Below are 22,534 nucleotides of genomic sequence, written 5' to 3'. Positions count from 1 at the left end.
GGCCTGCACTCTTATCTCCTGGGTGGACCTGAGACCTGTGATTGTCTGGGGCAACCCCTCCTCAGCAGCCAGTCTTCTCTGCACCTTGACATTCCTTAACTGGCCCATGATCTGGAATACCTGCTGCTGAAAATAGATCGTGACACATGGCTACCAAACTATCTTGTTTCTGCTATTCCTGACATACTTACCCAAAAGCATAATGTATTTAACTTTAAAAAAACCCACATAATTCTATATTGCAGTAGGATAAAATCTGTGTCAGAAAAAGGGAGGCAATAAATGGCTTATTTATTGGGAGAATATTTTGCTTTATATCACCTTGTTTTCTCTGAAATTTCCTCTGACTTTCTGAATTTCTACTTTTATCATTGGGGACTGAATTCTTGTATTAAAGTACTTTTGAACTGAAAAAGAAATCCATCCTCCCTAATTACAATGCAATTGAAAAGCTAGATTGATTTAAAATGCTGGAAAACAACAACCTTATCTCCAAACAGAGCTGAAACAGAGCTTTTTAATTTTTGTTGAAATGTTCTCCAGATCAAAGTAGCACCTTAATATTTTTAAGTTTAGTCACAGAACTGAGTTATGGATACATCTTAATAATATAATAGGATATATAATAAATGTTCTTTAGCCATTGCTAAAGAACATTTGGCAATGCTTATTATTAGCATAATTTTAAAAAGATCTCACAGTAGCCCTGTCAGTAGCTTTATAGAGGTGTGTAATAAAGCCAACCACATAACTATCCCAACAGAATAAAAACCAAATACACAGCTACATGAATTTCTAGACAAGAAGGAAAAACTCCTAAATTAAAAGTACTTCAGTGGAAGTTGTCACCATGAATAAGCTGTTCAGCCCTGCTTATGGGAGGAAATGTTGAGGCACCAGAACAGACTTCCAAACCAGTCTCCAAGCAGGAATTCTGTAGTGGTTTTCCACAGCTCCTGCCTTTCTTCCTATTTGTGTGGCATTGCTGAAACTGCTGCAAGAAATGGAATAGACTTTGATGGTGTGTATTTGAATAAGTAATGCACTGTGGTAGGTGTCAAATTAGCTCTGTTGTTATTAAAGCATTTGTTTTCCTGCTCTGTAACTATGAGCAAGCCATCTTACTTGGGTGTGCCTCTGTTGCTTCCCAACCTATTAACTTTATGTTCGCTGTAAAAAAATAGAAAAAAAAAACAACCACCTGCTTAACCTGTCACCTAGTTTATATTCTGGAGAACTGGGGAATCTTAGGTCTCAGTGAAATACTTTAAGCTGTTTGTTTTGCTGACAGGCTGACTTGGTATTTCATTTCTGATGTTGTTCTAATTTCCTCTCAAAGTCATTATTCTTCCCCATCACTTTGGCAGTATTTTTCCAAGCCATCTGGATGTATATAAACCTTATGGCCATCCCTGTTAGTCCCTGATCTTTCGTCCCAGGCTAATAGTCTTGTTGTGAGATTGAAACTTTTGTTATTGCTAATACCCAAATTCTTTCAGCAGCACTTTTTAAGGAGAAAATACAAAAGCTGTTTTTCATCTTGGTGTTTTATTTTTTTTAACACAGGACAAAAAAGGTTTATTATCAAACAGACAGGCAGCATGTAGCATTGCTAAACAGAAAAACACTTCCTTAGTCTTGGCCTCTTATGTGCTGGTGAATAAGAAGCAGCTTTTCCTCAAACTGTGTCTGATTTAGATTAACAATACAGTGAAGAGAAGTTTAGAACCTGCTTGGGACTTGTCTTGGCTACAGGCAAAAGAAAGAAAGAGCTAACAGAACTAGAGTTGCACTTTTCCACTCCTTACTATCAACTTGCATATAGAAAGGGCTGAGAAAAAAGGGAAGGTCTTGGCAGTGGGGATTTACAACTCTTCTGTTTCACCACTCATTGGCACATTGACTGCAGTCTGGTACTCTGAGAAGTCTCCTGAAGGCATCCAAGGAATTGGGGTTCTGTTGAAGGAGGGTCTTTTGCTGAAATTTTGATTATATATCATGAGAGATTCCGGGAGCAAAGGGCAGATATCAAACTGAGGCACTTTGAAGGTCATCCGTTTGGCTGCTTTTTCAAAACCCCCATAAGGCATGGCAGTCCTGGCACAGGGGAATACATGGAGTTAGCAAACAGAGCATAGGTAAACAGGATTTATAAAATAAATAGTCAAAGTTATCAAGATTCTAAATTGTGCTACTCTTGCTGTTGGCCAACAAATCCTTCATGAGAACACAGATGTATCCATTGCCCATGTACTAAAAATTATGTACACACACACACACACGCTGCTGTGCACTTCCTTCACCCTTGTTGCATCAATCTCCATCAAACCATACACTTTTCACACCTGTTAGTTTTCTGTACGTGTAGCAGGCAGAGGCTGCATTATTGCAGAAATGAGTGGGATGTGGGTTTGTTCTTGGTGCTGATGTCCTGAGGCTATGGAGGTGGGTGACAAAATTGTATAGAGAGGTTAACAAAAAATTGTTGCTGCCCTAGAAATATTTGTGAAACTTTCAGTGCTTATCAGAAACAGCAGAAACACCCTGATTTGTATATGAAGTGTTGTGATGTGTGCAGTATATGGCTGCTGATTTTAAGTATTTTTCATGACCTCTTGAACTTCAAAGGGTTGCAGTAAAAAACAGTGGCAAATTACATCTCCTGGTCAAATGGAGAGAGAAAGAAAGGCAAATAGGATTAAAGTCCTCTTATCCAACTGCATAGATTTTCTGTGCATAGTCTGAATTAAAACCTCTAGCTCTTAACATATTTTGTCTTTGTAGTCTTCCAAACATTTCATTCTCCGGAGACTGTGCTAAGCAGAATGACGTGCAGCTAAAGCTTATTTACAGTACACAAGACAGGAGGGCTATGGTCAGCATTATTGTGTTTTCTCTTGCTAAATAAACTGCATTGAACATCTAAGAAGACTTACCGGTTAAAAGACTTGTAGTGGGGGAAATCAGCTTTGGGGCTGTATGACAGTAAGTCTGTGGAGAACTGACTTTTGTCCTCAGGGCTGATACCCATTGCTCGTTCCCAAGGGGAAATATAAGTTTTAAATATAGTAACTTTTTTGCCTCCTGACTTCCCATCTGTAAACAGAGGAAGGTAAAGCAGTCTAGTTAGATGGCACTCTTAACTGCATTCTGCTTCTGTATTCTGCTACTGAAGTTGAGGCACCAGCTTTGTTTCCAGATTCTGTAACTCCTATATCAATACAAGCTTTTATGGTTAGATTTCTGTTTTAAAAAGATGATTATACACCACTTCTGTCCTTATCCACAAAAGCAGATAGTACCATAGTCTAAGAGACACTCATCCAGAAACCTGCATTAAAGCATGTATTTGGAAGCTAATTTTTCATTCTTCTTTTTGGTTGCTCATACAGAAAGAACCAAAGTCCTCACCTCATCATCTCTTCCACTAACAGGGGGGAAGTTTTATATGAGGAAAGATGTTATATAATTTCTTCATTTACTTTTCTTTATTTTCTGTCAGATCATAGCAGACATGATATGGCATTTTCTTTGTGATTACATGAACAGATATTCATCTTTTTCTCCTTCTGAACTGGGATGTTAGAGACAAGTCTATCTCAATCACCTCAGGATGGCTAAAATCAATTTGCAAATATTATGTGGTATCTCACTTGAATTTAAAATCCTATCAGTGACTAGAGCTGCACTTTGTTGTAAAGTCAGATACTTGATTGCTAGAAATTTTAGATTAGCTTCCAGCTGCTCCATTAAGCAAATGAGTTTAGGCAGGGGGTTTCATTCTGTGTTTCCCTTCCCTTCCCTTCCCTTCCCTTCCCTTCCCTTCCCGCTGTGTATAATACCACCTTGCTAGTAAGAGCATAAGTTTTGTATTGATATGTAACACACTTATAATATTTTCATCCTTCATAAACCTTAAAACTCCTGAGCAATGACATCGGCTTAGCTTGATTAGGGCAGGTGAGAATAATAGATTAATGGAGAGAGACATTCTGGTGCTTTCATGGTGCTACATTTTGTGTAGAAAACAAATCCTTATGAAGTAAGTGGCAAAGAATGAACACTATTATCTGAATCTTTCTTCTTTATCACACCTCCTTTATTTGTCTTGTTTTTTTTAAACCATGCCAAGTCCTGGGGTTCCCTGCTTTCAGAGAATTGCAAACATTTACAAGAATCTCATTTTCATAAAAAAAAATAAAAACAACTACTCCCCCCCCTTTTTTGTGAAGTATTTAAACTAAGCAGTTTACCAGCAAATTGATTGCTAGAGTTGAAACATAAAAGCAGGGGGATCTGTCTCCACAGTGAAAGCTATAGGATTATATTAATCCTCCTTCTCCCTGCACACATGATAACAATGAAGAAAAATCTCCTGTAAGAAAACTACAAGAGTCTATACAGATTGCTTTTTCACAGGAAATGTAAAAGCTGATTTTGATATAAAATGCACATTATTCCAGAATGTAAATGAAAAAACTTGGATTTTACAAGTCATTCATTTGGTTACTCAAGGCAGTTGTTCCTGGTTCCAAAGCAAATTTAATTTTTTTTTTTTGTAAAGTCATATAGGGACTGTTGAAGTTATGATTTTATCTGCTGATTCTTATACTAGGTATTTGTTTCTAGAGATTTCTGGCCAAACTGAACAGAGGATAAAATCAGGCAAAGACTAAATTGAATTAAAATTGCTTTTACTCATAAAGATATTGCCTCAGTGGCCCAGTGGTGGTTACCAGATAACTTTTAGAAATGTTGCTGTTCCTTTCTGAAGATTATCCAAAAAGTGTTCTTTGTTTAGCTAGAAGCTTTGATTTGAAATCAGGTCTCAGATAGTCATGTCTGATACTCAGATCACACTACTGATCTAGAGAGTTAATGCCACTCTCTCCAGTAGTGGTCAGTGTGAAGTCTTTGAAAGGAAGGAGTGCCACACAGGCATGGCATAGCTGTACTGGCCTACTGCTCAACCAGCCTTAGGACCTCAGTGGATAGGTTTCCTGTAATTCCTGTGGTCCAGTCAAGGTGGGTATTTCTGCCTCCTGCCTGTGGTTGAGCAACATAGAAGCATACAAAGAAAACCATCAAACTAAAAGCAGTTCAACTCTTCTAGGCTTTACACTGGAACTTTGTTTGGAAGAATCCAGGTGTTAGATTAATTTGCTTGTCCTTAAGAGTAGGCTTGGCATGTGGTCTGATAGCTTTAGTTTCTTATTCTTGCAGAGAGATACTTGCCTTTGTCAGTACCATTGCCTCCTTCTCCACCACTTCCAGATGATTTCCCTGCATGCTCCCCTTCACCATCTCTAGCACCTCCTCTGCTTCCAGGCCTGGGAGGGACGCCGGGATGCTGCTGTGTACTGGAGCCGTGCTGCCCAGCTGGCATTCCTCCTACCATCCGCCCATGGGCATAGCCATGAGCATCTTCCCCATAACTCCCTCCTGCTGGGATGAACTTCTGAAAGTGATCCTAGGGGAGGAGAAAAGGTGGTGCTTGAATCTCTGTTACAGGACATGGTGTATTCATGTTTGCAGGGCTGGGTCCCAGAATGTGAACTCCTGAGTCTCTGTGATCTGACCTGTTCTGTGTCTCTGTTACAAAGCCAGTGGCAAAACTTCATGTGAGTTATTCCCTTTATTCAGTACAGCAGCAGCTGTGGAACAGCAGAAGTGGCAATGGAAGCACACTCACCTCACAGTCATTTTATGTGATCAGGGTGTTGTTGTCCCCAACAATGATGACTGTGAAATAGAGGAGGAGGGGAAAGGAAATGTAGCTTTCGCCAGAGCAGGTAAAAGTCCACACAGAGATAACATTGGCTAACCTGTGGGAAAGCAAGCTGGGCAAGAAAGTGTTTTCATGTCAAAGTTAACATAACCCCAGCTCAATTACAGTGTGGGAATGAAATGTTACAGGCCACCAGAACAGGAGAGTATCTGTGACAACACAAAAGCCAGGGAGATATCTGCCTTTTTGCCTGTTTCCCGTATATATGAAGGTCTGCTTGGGGAGGAGAATTTACATGTTGAGAAAAACTGAAGAGATAGCACCCTAGGAAAACAGAAAATGCAGGAATTATTGACTTTACGGTGTACATTTTGGCACAGTATCCTGTCTTTGCATGCCAAAACTTGAGTAAATGCTTGTGTGGAATAAAAACCGATATAGTATGTTTAGAAAAATATTTCACATATTGGTCACAAGGGACATCAAACCTTGACTCCTATCAGACTTTAAAAGGTATCTCTTGTGTAGTACAGCCCACACAACTATATAATACAAGTAACCTGGGTTATATATCACATACAATCTTTCCTGTTGCACTAGGAGATTGGCTATTAGATGCACAAAGATGCAATAAATATACTTGAATCTGGTTCCTCATGCTGTGGTTCTACCTGTATAAATTAATCTCAAGCAGCCTCAGAGATGGCTCTTAAAGGGTTAAGGCTTTCTCAGTGCTCTTACACCTAGCACAGTTTAGCAAAAAGAAGCTTTCCAGGCTGTAAACAGGCTTCCAAGGCCAGCTGTTCAGTCAGCTAAAAATAGTCGAGAAGTGAAAATCCCACAAGGCTCAAGGCAGAATTAGCTAACCCTCTGCTCTCTGCGTCTCCCACAACAGTGTCCAGGGTTTCACAGCAGGTCACCAGGCTGCAACCCAGGCAGACAGCCAGCTGCAGGCTGAAGTGGCAGAGCTGGTGCCCCCAGGGCCTTTAGGGACTGTCTGTCCTTCTCCTAGCTGCAGGGAATTCCCTTTTTAGGAACCCAGGAGATAACGTTCCCGTGAATGTCAGGAAGCACTGAGAGGGGAGAGGGTTGTGAACATTAAGCTGTACACAGGAGCTAACAGGGCAATCTGCTCAATTATGCATGGCAGCTATGTAGCTGTAAAAAGGCAAACTGAAAAGGGGTATTTTGAGGGTTAGGGGTCAGAATGAGGTTATTTTCAAAATTAATATATGTGCAAAAGTAATCCTTCTACTGATTTGCTAGCTACTTTCAAAACAGAATTTGCATATGTTTTCCTTCAAGTTTCACCCATGCTGTGTGCCCTTTCTGAGAATTAAATGCTTATTTCTCCTTTTCTGTTGTTACTTACATGCCTCTCCTGCAAGAGAAAAAAAGTCACAAAATATCAGCATCACGTGAGCTGCAGTAAAATTGTCTCTTTTGTTTCTGCTCTCAGCAATATTTGATGTGACTAGGGAGGGGCATCATTGTCATCTGGTGTTATTTTAAATTGCAGCATTATCACTAAGTAGGAATGAAGTTTCTCTGGAACAGAAGGTCTGTATCAGGAAAGCCACTCCTAAATCTTATTTAGCTGCAAATTAAATTAATTTGATTTGCCTTAAGCTAGTTTATCATTCTTCATGGGCCTGCTGAGAAAACATCTGATCTGCTAAAAGTAGGCAACTCCATTCAGACAGGAAAGACATATTTTCCATGCAACACCCCAGTCTATTCACCTGCTAGAACAAAAATTGAAATTTCTTTAGTTTTGGTCACCACAATTGTTTGTCTTACTTCAAATTAACATGAGGCAAAGGGAAAATAATCTTTTTGAAAGATTTTCCGAGACAGTGGAGCTCAGGAATGGCAGCCTCAAGCAGGAGTCTCAACATAGTCAAAGCTGCATAAGTACAGCTTTGTCTCCAGTACTTAGAGCAGACCTCTGGTCAGAGTTTTAGAGTGGAGTTTTAGAGTTTTGGAGCTCACACTCGAGGAGAATGCATGTCTTGGGCCACTGCTAACATCATGTGTAACTTTTACATTTATGCATATTCACATCATAAAACCAGCCTGTCAGTTACTATTGACTGACTGTGTCAGTGGGAGTTCCAGGAGAGAAGTCCAGGAATGTCAATTGAGATGGCTGACAACCTTCTCCTGTTGGGTCTGGGGACAGATCACACAGCTCCTCCCCTCTGTGCATTGTTGGAGGTAGTGGTTATTATCAGTCCCTGGGCATCCCTAAATCCACTCTAATAAGAGAACACTTGTTGCAAGTTCACATGCTGGGTCCCCTGGGTTGGCTAAACAAATTGGGCTCATGTCTTTGAAGAGCTTAGTGCTAGCAAGTGCCTGCTCTTGCAGGCTGAGTGCTTAGATGGACAAATTCTGAATTCTCTAGAGTATGTGCCTAATAAAAACTAGATAATGAAAGATGATCCAACAAATGGAGCTGAGATCTCTAAGTATCTCAAGGCCCTGACGTCACTGCAGGCACTCCCCAGGAGAGACACTGTGTGCTTCATCTCCTTGCTGTGCCCTAAAGAAAATGATTGAGGCCACCAAATGTGTTTCTATTTCCACCTCACTGATAAAGAGCTCCCCAAATGTTTGATGCCTATGTAGTTACTAACACTTCTGAAGTTACTGGACTGTGTCGTCTCCGTGGCAGCCACTCAAATGCTCCTTAATGGTGGGATGGGAGATTTAAAATTCAGACACTTGGAAAGTCTCATAGACTGCCTGCTGTTTTTATCAAAGCGTGGGCCTCAGTCCTTCATTTGGAATTGCATAGTCTTAAACCTATGACTCATTTTTTTAAAAAGGGTGAAAATAAGAAGCTGTTGAAGCATCTTATGCTATTTTTTTTTAAAACTTGCTGCCCCAAGAAGCACAGCAGGTTGAGCTCCTGCTTTCTATTTCTAGGTCCATTTCTGACTTGCTGTGTAATCTTAGGCAAAATATTTTTTGCCTCTGTGCCTGAATTTACCCATCTAAATAACATGAGTTTTTATCTTATGCTACCCAAAATTAGATATATCTTATTTGTATATTTTATATCATCTTTGCCACATTTTCTTTATGGATGAAAGAAATTTTGTTTCAGAATTTTGGTCCAGAGTTTTCTCACAGTGCTTCAACAAATTGCTGTGGAAAACAAAAGGCTCTTTTTTCCCGTTACTCTGCTTTTTCCACTCCAGTTGCTTCTTGAATAAGAATGCATCAGACTCCACGTCCACTCTTACACAGCTTTGGGTATAGTGGGACCTCTAGATGTTCTGCATCAAGGCAGCTCCAGTGCAGCAAGGCTCATTTTGTTAGAGGAGTTACAATTTTACCCAGCTCGCTCGATTCAGGTCATAACCTGAGACTTGTATCTTAGCCTGCAATTATCCTGTAATGTTTGCTCAAGAGGTTTAACATTCCATGCAGAACAGAACTCCTAGAAAAAAATTATTCTCTTAACATTTCCCCTTTAACCTTACCTCCACTGATCTTGATTGACATTAATCTAGGTACATTAAGGGGCATACTGAGCCATCACTGCATGCCCCTGTAATAAACCAAGCAGCTGCATGATAACATTTCTCCATCATTGTTTTCCTTCAGACACTGTATCACGCCTGGCTGTGTAAGATCTCTGAGGCAGGTTGGTGGTTGTCTGCTGTGAAGCATCACTTTTGGTTTGTAACATAATACTTCTATTTTATTCCTGCTGCTTCTGCCTGCTCTGAGTTCTTGTCCAGCACTGAAAAAAGTACTAACTCCTTAGAAGAGCAGTAATCCAATTCTTTAGCCTTCTTAGATTTTGTTTCACAGTTAGTATCAGCTTAAAAGAAACCTCTTGACCTGAAGTCCAGCAGAAATTGCCAACACATTTTAGTTTGTTTTCATACAAGCTTTGCCATGACTGGAAGCTGCATTTATTTTAGCTTGTGGATGAGCGTAAGAAAGCACCAAGGTGGGGATTTTGGTTGTGGGTCAGTGTGATTTTTGAGGTAATACTGCTCATAATTGTATCTTTAGATATTGGTTATTTTACCTTCCTAATTGTTTTAAGATCTGATAATAAAACATAAAAAGGAGGGGGGGAAAAGGAAGGTCTCCTACATGTAACCCAAATTAAGCTACAGCAGAAGGACCATATTTAAGGATTCTTACTGGAAGAAAGAGTAATGGCAACATCCAAGACACACAACTGTGGCTTTGTTTTCAGTTTTCCCTTAATGCCTGGCAGTCAGGTGTGAGAAAGTTTCCACTTGATGACAGCAAGCTCTTACACTGAGGTTCAAAAGCAGAGGTGGGATGTTGAAAGGAGTTAGGGCAATAATGAGTGAGGCTGCAGGGCTAAGAAATACTGTTTCACATGATCTTAATGTGTTTAAGGCCAAACAAATTTAGCATTACGAAGGAAAGGTCTGTGAACTGCTGATCTATTAGCTGCTGAACAGTGAAGTGGGATTTAGGAGATCCAAAGATAAGACAGAGACCCTATCTGTGATTTTGGATGACTCATTAATCTACCCTATGTTTCTGTTTCACTGTTAAAAAATAAATTCAGTGATTTCCCTCATTCTCTAGTTGGCCAGATGATACAGTAGTAGAGCACACAGCAAGATAGGATTTCATCATGGTCTTTAGTCAGTAATAAATTATATCTTGCATCTCCACAATGAAGTTGAAAATATTCTCTGAGACATGGAGAGAATCACAGTTCCCATGGGTGGCACTCCTGGGGTAAGGAGAAGAAATCCTACATCTGGTTTACTAGACAGGGTTCAGAAGAGCCCAGCTTTTCCAGTGCAGCACCAAACAAAGAGGATGTTGTCCAAATTCTCCTTGTTTGGCAGGATATTGGTGTCAAACTCACCACTCCTTAAAACTTTCCCCTTGTACTGTATATTTGCAAGCAAAGAGAGTCACAGTATTGAAAACAGCTGTACAGTAGTAGTGCATTTCATTTTACTCATGTTGGGAATGGTCAGTCCTTTTGACTGGGGCTTTGGCTGCCGTTTGCCTCTAACTGGATGGGTAGAGCTGCTGCAGTGACAGAGAGTGACAGGTTTTCACTTTTGCATGGAGCTGTCTGACATTCATGTGCACACAATATACATATTTCTTTCTGCTACAAGTCAGGAGGGTCTGATTGTCCAGTGTGGACTTTTGGCTGGAGGAAAAGGAGGAGGAGAGAAGGGTGGGTCAATGACACATGACTGCAGAGATCTTCTCCCTTGTGTGGAAGGTTTATGGCTACAGCACAGGCTATTCTGGAACCCCTTATATGGTTTGGATTTATTTTTAATAACCTTTCTCTTTGTGTGTTTTTATATTACATTATCTTGCTGGTAAACTACTTTTGTGGGAAAGAAACAATCCATACTCTATCCCAGACCTGCCTTGCCCTGCTTTCTTAAGCGTGTCCTGAGAATATTTTAGGACAAGACAGTTAAGAAATCTATGATATAAAAGCAGAAAACCCACCACCGGCTTCAAATTCCTTCTCTGTCCCACAGCCTCACAGACACAAGAACTTCTTTGGGACGGGGAGCAAAGGACATGGAAGTTAATTGGGAGAGGGAAGTAACTATGTGTAGCAGTAGGACTCCTTACTCTGCCATTATCTTCCCCACACAGTTATCTTTTATTGAAGCTTTCTTTTCTGCATCTGTCTTTGAGGAGACAGAGGGGCAAGAAAGGAAAATAAAAGAAAGCTAATCATATACTGCAACCAAAAGGACTTTTTGATGAGAGTTATTTGGTGCTAAGGTCAGGCACTGTCCTGATGGTTTGGAAGATAACAGACTACAGATCTGTTGCCTTTACCTGCTCAAGAGCACCCAGCTCTCCGATGCAATGACTCAGTTGCTGTGATTGCTCAGCTTTTCTTAATGGTCTGACTGCAGCAAAGCTGCTCACTGGTTCTGCCTGCGGTGATGAGAATAGTCACCCGCAAAGGCAGAGGATGCAACCAGCGAGCTCGTGGAGCAGCCAGAAAACAGTAACAATTATGCTTTAATCTTGCTAAACTGGCCCCAGACGAGGGCTGAAGTCTTCCTGCACTGACCAATGGAGTTTTGTTATCTGTCGTCTCTCCATGGATGTGGAGAGAAGACCTGTAAGTGAATCATGGAGGATTTTAAGCAGAATGCCAGCTGCTGTTTGGAGACCATGCCATGGTTCTCTTACAGCAAAGCAATAAAGAAAATCCTAGCTTTTTAGAATATTTTCTAACTCCCAGCTACATTTCCCCATAGCACAGGATCTTAACAGTCATGTTAAAAGATCTTGGGGGCAGATGTGTTCTTACAAAAGAGAGAGATCCACTACAGAAGGGGTATGGAGTGAAAGTCCAGCACAGATGAATAAACAAAGTAGGAAAAGCTGCTAACAAAAGAAAAGCAATTGTCGTCAGCATTTGTAACGTTAGTCATGGAGTGACTGCGCATGTCCAGTCTTGAGTCAGTTTGTCACAACTTTTTTGTTTTGGAGTGTTCTTATTGGACATTCTTTAGTGACACCCTCCAATTTTTGACACTCTGGACTTTAGCCTTTTTATTCCATCAATTTATGATTTTCTCACTTCTCACTGCAGCAGATCTCACATATGAACTTGGCCCTCATATGTTTTGGGAACTCTGAGATTGCTGAGTATTTATAAAAACAGCATGCATTTCTCTAGGCTGTTCATCTGTGGAGTACGAAGTTTAATATACCATTCATTCTCACATTCTTTCTAGGAGATAATTGACTGAAGAAATTAACTACCTAAAGCACAAAGAGATGAAGAAACAGACCAAAGTTTAACATCACAGGATATGCTTGTTATATCTCTGGTCTGTCTTCCTCATCTGTAATCTTACTGTTTAATTTTAACTTTTTTTGGTTAGGCATCTTTCCACATTCTGATTTTTAAGTTGTCATTTCTAGAAGTGAACCACAGATATTTTCTTATTGTTGCTTTTGAAAACATCAGAGTGCTAAAAGATAGTGTGTTTTTGTTTGGCAAAACATTTTCTTCAGCTTAATTTTTATTGTTTTCTTTGAGTTTCCTTGGACTGGAAAATAGATGCCATAAAGGGATAAAATGTCACCAAAGCAACTTTAAAGAATATCAGAAGATGTTCAAAATGCATATGAACCTTAGACATTTTCTATTTGTTTTACTGAATTCTGATAATCATGTGAATAGAGAGTTTCATTTGTAAAAGTTTAGGTGTCTTTTGAAGACTTTACACCTGCAACTAGCTGTAGAAAGAAGTTTAAATAACAGTACTAATGCAGGGGAAAGGGAAAAGAAAACAAATGCCTGTATTTATATACCACATCTGAAATGAAAATGTTTTAGGTGAAAACATACTTGGCTCCTAGCAAATTAACTGAAAATATTTCAGACTCAGGTTAGAGGTTTCACTTGTGGAACTTGCAGATATTAGCAGAGGACTCTGTCCAGCAGAAAGCATAAAAGTATCCTAGACTAAAAATAGCACTGTGTCTACTGGAGCTGAAGTCAGACCTGGATGGATCATTGCCATCATGCGAAGAAGAAATGGAATGGGTACAAAACCAATTAGCCCTGCCCTGAGTTCTGAGCACTTGCCAAACATGCAGCCTTCCTTCATCACTCAGTACTGAATTTTGTCATGCTTCTGTATGTGTGATACCAAATATTTGCCAGAGGAGACTAATGCTTCTACCAAAAGGAAATAAAACTTGTGTATTTATGTAATTTTGTTTTCTTCTTTCACTGCTTTGCTAGTAGACCCTCCCTACCCCCTGCCCACACACATTAAAACAGAAAATAGCTTGGGCACACTCCATTCCTGTTTTCCCTGAGTGTATGGAGTAGCATTTTAGTCTTAATTTTCAACTTACCACAGAATTGTCAGTGAAGGCATCAGGGTTATTCTCATAAATGAACTTCTCCACTCTTAGCTGACGTAATTTGAACATCTTGGATCCTTTGTTAGTGAGGAGAGAAAGCTCTTCTAGCATCACATCTCTGGGGATGCTGATCTTCTTCCCCAGGTTCAGCTTGGACACCTCTTGTGGCATAGCTACAAAACATATACAGTGGGACACTTTAGGAAGTACTCTGGTCTATGTCTTTTGTCTGTTGCTTCCTAGCATCAGTAGTGACTTCAAGCAGCCAAATGATCTTCTAAATTAAGATTTTAGGACATTATCTATGCACCAAGTTTTTACATTGATGACACTTTGGATGTAGATCTTTGGTATTTACTCTGGACTGCAATCAAGGCAAATCTGCAAAGAGAAGTTGCATAGGGGTGGAGCTAGATGGGTGTCTGCCACATCTGAAGCATCCCAGTCAGTGCAGCAGGATTTCTTGGTACTGCCTCAAATGTCTACTTTTCCAAACCTCTAAAGCCTTCCTCATGCTGTCAAAAGTAAAGAAAAATAAGGACATCACACTTATTTAAAAGTTACCCTACCCAATACACACATATTCTGTAGAAAGAAAAATGTTCCACGTTATATTCTTCCTGCTCTATTAACTTCTCTAAGAGATTTTGTCTTTTTCAGCTAATGAGTGCTGGAATCAAAGAAACTCACACAGAGAGAAAACAAGTATGAGACAAAGGTTGTAAGAGAGAGAATGACATAGAATATATCTAGGCAGTGCAATACTGACACCTGTAAAAGATCATGTTTTCTGTCCATTTACACTGGTGTGCATCCAAATTAATGCTGCAGGAGAATACAAGTTTTCAGAGTGCAATCGAGGTCGGCTTTTGGCCTGAGTGTGTGCAATGCTTTTCAGCTGTAAGACAGAAAATGTAACATGGTTGAAAGCTGGGCTTCAGTAAAATTTGTGGCTCTGCCTCCTGGTATGTTTACTGCATATCTTGCTTTGGGAGTTCAGTTAGGCAAGGTCTGAAATTTTAAAGGCTGAAATTCAGGTTGAAATCCAAACAATTTTTACGTGTGCAGTTTTGCATATCTTACCTTCATGTGTCAGCTTCCCAATGAGTTTAGTGGACTTTTTCCTTTTAACAGGAGCAGGAGTCCCTGCAAGGGGCATTCCCACAAAGGGTTCTCTGCTTTGCTCTAAACACACAAGGAAATGGTGAATGAAACACTGGAAATGTATTTCTTGCCTCTCTTTTAGTTGTCATCTACAGGTAAAAGATACACAGCCTTCCTTTCACAAACAGGTTCTTTTCTATCCCTTCCCCATGATGGAGCTAGTGGAAGGTATCATCCCGTACAGGATATCATCAACAGGCCATTCTGGGGTTCTCTGGAGACTCAGCATTCTGACAAAATATGGTAGCAGATCCCAGCAGAAGCATTGCCAAGGTGCCCTATAGCACTGACATCCAAAAGAGGTAATTTAATTGCAACAAGGCAGTCTACCAGAATCCACATGTGCTGTAAGGATACTCTGTTGTCATCTTGTGCTGCAGTAACAGGATGTCACTTGGAAAATTATAACATTGCTCTATGGTGCAATGTTATAACAACATGCAGTTATCATTGATGGTAATATATATTTTTGGATAAAGATTTCGGGTCTGTCCATGAGTTATTTGGGGCACTGTGCATCATGTGCAGTCCTGATTTGGATATTTAGATAGTCCTTTTAGAATTAGAATAGGTATTCAGAAAGTCACCAGACTGCAAGTTTGGAAGGGGAAAAAAAAAAGAAACAAAACAAAATTCCAAGTAGTTCTATCTTTTATGACTGCTACTGTTTTGTTACAGAAGGGTTGGAGGAGGAAGGCACAGGAAAACCTGTTAAAAATGTTCACCCAATTTGTTTGAAGTCTCTTGCATCTGTATCTTATGTATTGATCTTATCCCATACCATTTGAAGGGGGAAAGAGGAAAAGAGGGAGATTTCTTCTGGTACAGTGTTCCCCATGTCTGTCCCCAAATAGGATGAGAGATCTGAACTGCAAAATGAGGAAAAATCAGAAGCAATCTCAGCAATTCCATTCCAGGCAGCTTTTGAGAGTCCTTCTTAGGGGTTATTACACATAATGTAAGTAGAGCAAGTGTCTTGCCTTCACTTCAGCACTGTCCATGTCCAAACAACAGCATATAGGGGACAGATCCCTACCTAATATAATGCAATACAATACAAAGAAAAATGGGCAAAGTCCCATTATCTTCAGCTGCAGCAATAACTAACCACCTCTGTCCTTGTGATTCTTTGTACTTTACTTGCTTAAGGTTTCAGAACTGAAAAACTTTGAACTATGAGTTATAGTTTAAAACTAGCAAGCAAACAGCTATAACTGGAAGCTTGTATACTACTCTTCTGATGAAGACATTTTTATCTCCTGTATATTCTGAAGAATCATGCCACCATTACTTCTTTTGCAACATAATTTTATGTGATGGAGTTGTGATAACTGTTAAAAGAAGCCCAGCCACAGCAAAACGGTGCCAATCACATTGGCAGATACTCCCTTGGATTAGTTTTCCTTTCAGATTTGCAAGTTTTTCCTTTTACTGAGATGCTGCCTGTGTAGTTCACATCATAGACGAGCCCATCCCGGGGTATTCCCAAAGCAAGTGCGAGCAGGTGCAGCCATGACGCACACGCTGCACATTCTCTTTAAGCAGCCAGGCATCTGCTTGGCTGTATAAAAGAAGCAGGCCCTGCTTGACAGGAAAGGAGCAATGCTGCCAGGAAACAGCAGAGGTGAGAGGTTATGGCCCATCTGATGGTCCTAAAACTCACAAAACAGAGAGAAATCATCTGTATGCCACATGCATGGATTTCCTGGGGCAAGGCAGAAAGGGACAGCCACGGTGGAAAGCTGTGTTCTTCACACTAATTCCCAAGCAGTAGTGAGGACTAGTCTATCCCATTCTGCTGTCTTTCTTCACTAATCCAGCAGGATTAGTTGAAGCTTGAAAAACCCACTGCATGCAATTGGTCTAGTATAAGGAAAGGGACAGCAGTCTCTCACTATGGACAGGGTCCAGAGTTACACGGTGCTACTGCTCTCTCAGCTCTCCCAGAAGCTGCGGGAGCCTCAAACCCCATCCTCCTCACTATGTCATACATAAAGCCAGGGCTTTTCTCCCTCAGCTCTGTCCCCTTCTTCAGTCCTTCTGTCTTTTTGGGCATTGATCTTTGCAGCAGTCATTGGTGCTGCAAGCCAAACCAGTCTTTACTTCTCCAGCACCTGCACTCTTTTGCTACCCAGTCGACTCACCTCAGGCTTGCAGTGCCAGGCTCAGACCAGCTCACACACCTGCCCCAGAGCTCAGCAGTGGCTGCTTCCTCCCAGCCTGTCTCTGGGTGCTGCTTGGGGAGGCTTGTCCAGCAGCCCCCCTCTCCCAGGGTGCCTGGGTGCAGGGAAGCTCTGCCCAGCACAAAGTGCTGATGCGAAGTGCTGTGAATTTGACTCCTGAAGGCTGCTCGCACAGGCATCCTGCGGTTATTAATAGCCAAAGACCTAGAGGGCAGAGTCTCAGATAGCACTGCTGCCATCCCTGAGGAGAGGGAAAAAGAAAAGGTTGCACCTCAGGTCTCCTGCAGTCACTGTCTCAATGCCCAGGAAGACCAGGCCCTCCATAAGCAGCTCACTTCTTCCTCCTCTTTGTTCAAATAAACATGCAGTTCCTCTTCCTATTGCTTTTTGATGCAATTCATAAAACCTTCTCAATATCCCGTTTGTCAGTAATGCCTCAAAAGTTACCTTGGGTCTTGTGCTCTTTTATATCCTCCTTCAGCCCTTTCTTAATCATTCATCCCAGTGTCCTCTAGGCTGTCATACATATTTCCTAAAATGCTTCAGAAAATACAGGAGCAAAATAATGGTATGCATGAAACAAGAAGTAGTAGGAAAAACCACAAAGTCTAGAAAGCTATTTACAGAATTCTAGGAAGTAGCTATTTAATATGAATGGGAAACCCAACTGACTCAAAGAGCAAGGAAATTAATTTCCTGATTAATGACAGAAATAGGGTTGCTATCCTGCATTTGGTGCAGCTTTGTACATTCAAATAACTCCCCTTAACTCCTGTTACTTTTGAGATGACTCTTTTTCTTGCCTACCCAATTAGGTTCTGGCTTTAGGATGAAGAAAGCATGTCTCATTTTACTGGAGTACTCAAAGATGCACATACCTTTCAGTTACTGAGTAATGCAAAAATCCTCCAGAAAACATTGTCTCACTATTTCACATTGGAAGATTGAATCCCTACTGGATCAAGTTATCCATTGAATAATCCTAGAGTCTAGTGAGGAGAAAAAAAGCCAAAACACAGTTGTGATTATAGTAGAAAATCATTTGCACAGAGAATTGCAAGCAAAGTTGATATAAAGGAACATCAGGAGATAGCCACTTTTCTTTTTCCCTAGACTTTGCTCTTGTTTTTTCCTGCACCAAATGCATATAAAACTTTGCAGTGTGATAACTGGGTTGAAAGCATTACGTGTTAATCCCCAGTACTGTTAAGAGGGTCCTATAGAAGACTGCTGTAACATTCTTATGGGCAGTAAACAGTTTTTATATCCTGCTTGGAGTTAGGGCACATATGGCATTCTCCTGGCCTAAAACTTCCCATTTTCCTCTTGCTTGCATCCATATAACCACGATGTATAGGTTGCACTGTGCCCATTTCACGGCTCTGATTCTCCCTGATTTGTATCTACTGTAACAGCATGATGCACGCTTTCCACTGCCCACAGGAGCACTGCATCCTTCACTGAGCTGGGATGATACACCAGAGTGATGTCCAGCCCGGATCCTGCCCTCACACTCCCATGCCAGTGATTCGGGAGCAAATCCCTGGAGCAGTTCCAGTGTAAAATAAGCACAAATAAAGTGTAAACACCCACTGGCTGCTCTGGGCACCATCACAGAGCTTCATGCCTGGTGAAGGCATTTACATCTGCACAAAGCTGGAGGGTGTCAAATGCTACTATCACAGCTGACCATCTGTCCACACATCACACCCACTCTGCACAAGTGCAGGTGGCCATAGAGGAGCGGGTCTCTTGCTTTTGTCAAGCCCTGCTCACTGCAGATTGTACAAGGAGGAGTGTTTTTCTCACCACGTTAATTCTTCTGGGTTGCTTTAGCACCGTGCTTGACATTTGGCCAGAGTGCCCAGTGTCTGCTGTGACGTCCAGTTGTGCTCCTTGAGATGCTGCTCTCCTATTCAAATTCCTGTGCTCTGAACACTTATTCATCATTCATCAAGGGAGATACTGCCTGCCACAAGGTGGTGGCATATGGAGGGACAGAGTGACAACAAACACAATGTGCTACTTTATTGCTTAAAATCAGAGTCCTTTGCCTCTCCTTTCCCAAAGGCATGAGGTAGAGTTACATCTAAATTTAAGAAGTTTCTAGCTCCATTTTGATAATCATCTGAGAAATTATTGTGATTTATATCATCAGGTGAGAAGCTGAGAAATGCAGCTACCATTATATGGCACCTTTTCGCAGTAACTAGGCTGATGCTAAACTCTACCTCCTCTCTACTTGCTTCCAGCAGCTGTTTCCAGACCACTTTATAGCTGTTGTTTTATTTCTCCAGTCATCTCCTGGGCCTTCCTGAGCATAAATTACACCTTAGGGGAACAGTTTGTGCAGCTGGATATCATGTGGGAACCTGATGGATTTTGAGGCATGGTGTAGCTCCAAAAGATGTTGTAGCAGGCTCTTCCCTATCATGTGACCTGGTGCACCTCTGCTTCCTCCCACCCCAAGCAGCTGCAGAGAGAGAGAGAAGCTGACCATGCTGGAAGGGAGCAGAGTGCCCCATGGTAATTTGAAGTGAGCAGGAAACAGATGTGATCCCTCTTATAAAACTCAAGAGAGACTAGGGAAAAGCAATAGCAAGATGAAGAGAAGGCATGTCTAGCATGGTGTGTCAGGATCTCAATCAGACTGTGAGCAGGCATGCCCTGCAATTAGTACCAGGAATAAGGCACTGACAGTTCAGGGTGAGCCAGTTCCAGGAGACAAGAGTCTGCTGTGGATCCCCAGCCCAAGGGCAAGAGGCAAGCAGGGTCAGGGTCAAGGCCAAGGATGCTGAAGTCCAGATTTAAGGAATGATGGGAACCGTGGTCTGATGGGAACAAAGCATTTGTTTGCCTAGTCAAGGTCTCATGTGAGAAGTATACATATACCAGGTGAGAAATGGGACCTAAGAGTGGATCTGAACAGAGCCTGAGCTCTGAACCTATTAGTGTGGCACCAGGATTTATAGGGTGATTTGTATAAAGCACTCTTGTGTCTGACATTTAAGCACCAAGACACACCTTAAACTGAGATTCTTACTTCCTTCTCTACCTTCAAACAAAATTATATGTCTTTATTTTCAGTTACCACACTGAGAACTAAATCCTGCTCATTTCTCCTTTCTATTTCTCCTGAGACATAGGAATGTCTAGTTCACAAGTCTATAAATGTCAATTGTGGCTCTAGCAGAGACTTCACTTGTGTCCTGCCACGGTGCCAGGTTCAGCAGGTCAATGGCTTTTTTGCACTGAGAATATTGTACCAATCTTTTATCCCTGCCATAAATAATGCAATGAACTCAGAAGAAGATATCTGTTATCTTAGTGTTATCTTACCCACTCATACTAGTCAATGCTAAGGGTTTTAAATCACTACAAGCTGTGCTTGAGGTGGTTTAGTTTTGTTTAGGGTGGAAGGGTTTACCTGGATTGTGGTGTGGTGGCTAAATTCAATCCTTGCTTAAGTACATGGCATTTTCATTAATGCCAGTGGGGTAGTATATGTGCTGCCTGTAGGACTTTTCACCACTTCAGAGAGTTTATAATCATACAAGAAACTGTCTTTTTCTCACTGTGACCACCTCCCTCTGTCCAAGTATACCTTTCTTTTAAGTGACCAGAGGAACAGCCTAAACCAAGCTTTGCTTTCTCTGACATGTGTCTTCAAAATTAATTTATTTTCACACAGCATTCTTGTACACCTAATTTCAAATGGTCTAACTTCAAGTTGTCGATGCCTACAAACTCATTTCAAGAGTAGCACATGAAATTTGCCTTATTGCACTGCTAGATGGACATAAGCAGTACTTCAGAGAAGCATCAGCAGCAGAGCTGTGTCCAGAGCACATTTTGATCATGTAGAAGTCAGGAAAACAGCATCAGTCTTCACCACTTAATTTTTCCAAGACGGAGAATGAAACCTTTCCCTTACTCTTCTTTTTCCCTGATGCCCAGGACTGATCTGTGTTGAAAGTATTCATAAACAGCAGATTCCAACATGATTCAATCTGTTCTGAAAAAAAAAAAAAAAGTTGCAGAACTCTTGATTTGGCACTTTTTTTCCTGGTTATTGTTATGGTGATGATGACAAAATAAATTTTTTTTTTAATTATAAAATATTTCATGTATTCTTAACCTGTTCCAGTTTACACAGACATCAGGGAGACTTGATAGTCCTTTGTAGCACCAAAAGAGGAGAAACAATAAATGCCAGGCTCTTTTGTGCACTAAGTGGGCTTAATCCATGATAAGATGTAGGACTGGGACAGAAATATGTAGGATTTGACCACAGAGCTGGCGTGTGTGTGGAAATAGCTGCCGTTCCCGTGGTGTGTTACTTGCTGGGCAGCCCGTTTGTCTGCGTGACCCAGGAATCCCCTCCAAGTGCAGCAAACCCCTCGCTGCCAAAACTCTCTGGTATGAGCCTGACCTTCTCCTGCGGTATGTGGGACTGAGCAAGACCATATGTGAGCGTCAAAAGAGGACAGATTAGGAAGAAAGGACTTCCTAAGATTTTAAACCCTCTAGACTTAACACCACATCAGGCGAATGCCAGAACCCCAGGTGACTGAGAGCAGAACAGTGGCAGCATCTAGTGGCCGTTGGGGCTATAGGTCTGTACTGTCGGGGAGCAGCCTCGTCTTTCCTGTATGCCGCATACTTCCTTGCTGTGCTCTGTGCTACACATTCTCCTTCCATCTGGTGTGATTGTCTGGGGGTAGATATCTCCACTAGGCACCCTACTGTTTTCTGGTTTTAAACTTCTCTCTAAGGTGGGCACTGAAGGCCAGGTTAATCCCTAGGCTGCTACATAGCTGTTTAGTAATCCTTTGGCTTGGCAGGCTCCTGCTCCACTTTTCAAAGTCTGTTTGTCTGTCTCCTTCTGACATGATCTGCTCTGAGAGGAAATGACTCTTACTTGAGAAGGTTGTAGAGGTTAACAGGGAATTTAATCAAGAGCCCTAGATACAGCAACTGTCCTGCAATGTGTCAAACCATCTGGAGTAGCTCATAATCCTACTATGTCAGATTTATTAAGCAAAACAAGATGCAGTCCTAATCTGCAGCCTGTGCATCTGTATACTCACTTTCCTGGGAGCTGTACTTCTGGTTGGACAAAAGCTTAGGTTTGGCATCAGCAAATATTGCTGCCCCTTTCTGCATTTTCTGATGGCAAGTCAATCAGAAATATGCTGGATAGTCCTACAACCTACCTCCAGACCACTGCAAAAGGAAGTCCTCCTTGCAATTAATCTGAAAAACATCTGCAAAATTATACTTGGACAAATATCCAGAGCCTGCAGTCTAATCCTACTGCTGATCCCAGAGTCTTTTGCAGTGCTTAGGAATTGTTATCTGTGAGTGAGGTATGTCTGGAAAAGGCAACCCGCTAACACTTTTCCTAAACTGAACACAATGAACTTCTCAGGACCCAGAAATTCAATAGACTTTAACATGAATTGGGTTAAATTTAGAGTTAGAATTTGATTTGGAGCCTGGGAATACAATGAGATATATTTGATTTTCTGATTGACTTGTTTTTCTGATATTTTGGTTAATATTAAGTTGA

At 41.2% G+C, this 22,534-nt stretch overlaps 2 protein-coding genes across 3 annotated transcripts in view; one reads left to right on the top strand and one right to left on the bottom strand.

Moving 5' to 3' along the window:
* The window catches only part of SEC24C (SEC24 homolog C, COPII coat complex component), a 332,064-nt gene that overhangs the window by 229,388 nt on the left and 80,142 nt on the right, over nt 1–22,534 (top strand). The window lies entirely within an intron of this gene.
* Nucleotides 1,679–17,088, bottom strand: MYOZ1 (myozenin 1). 2 transcript variants are annotated; one of them, XM_068197431.1, is made up of 6 exons: nt 16,924–17,066; nt 14,699–14,800; nt 13,607–13,788; nt 5,236–5,470; nt 2,937–3,096; nt 1,679–2,097 (listed from the first exon to the last, which is right to left on the bottom strand). In XM_068197431.1, exons 2-6 carry the CDS (start codon nt 14,772–14,774, stop codon nt 1,866–1,868), a joined length of 885 nt encoding a protein of 294 aa, XP_068053532.1. In that variant the 5' UTR covers nt 14,775–14,800; nt 16,924–17,066; the 3' UTR covers nt 1,679–1,865. The 2 variants fall into 2 exon arrangements, with proteins under 2 accessions (XP_068053532.1, XP_068053533.1); XM_068197432.1 differs by lacking the exon at nt 14,699–14,800 and having other exon boundaries at nt 16,924–17,088.

This window comes from Anomalospiza imberbis, chromosome 8 (assembly GCF_031753505.1).
Source record: "Anomalospiza imberbis isolate Cuckoo-Finch-1a 21T00152 chromosome 8, ASM3175350v1, whole genome shotgun sequence".
Classification (NCBI taxonomy): Eukaryota; Metazoa; Chordata; class Aves; order Passeriformes; family Viduidae; genus Anomalospiza; species Anomalospiza imberbis.
This window is presented reverse-complemented; position numbering and strand designations above follow the sequence as displayed.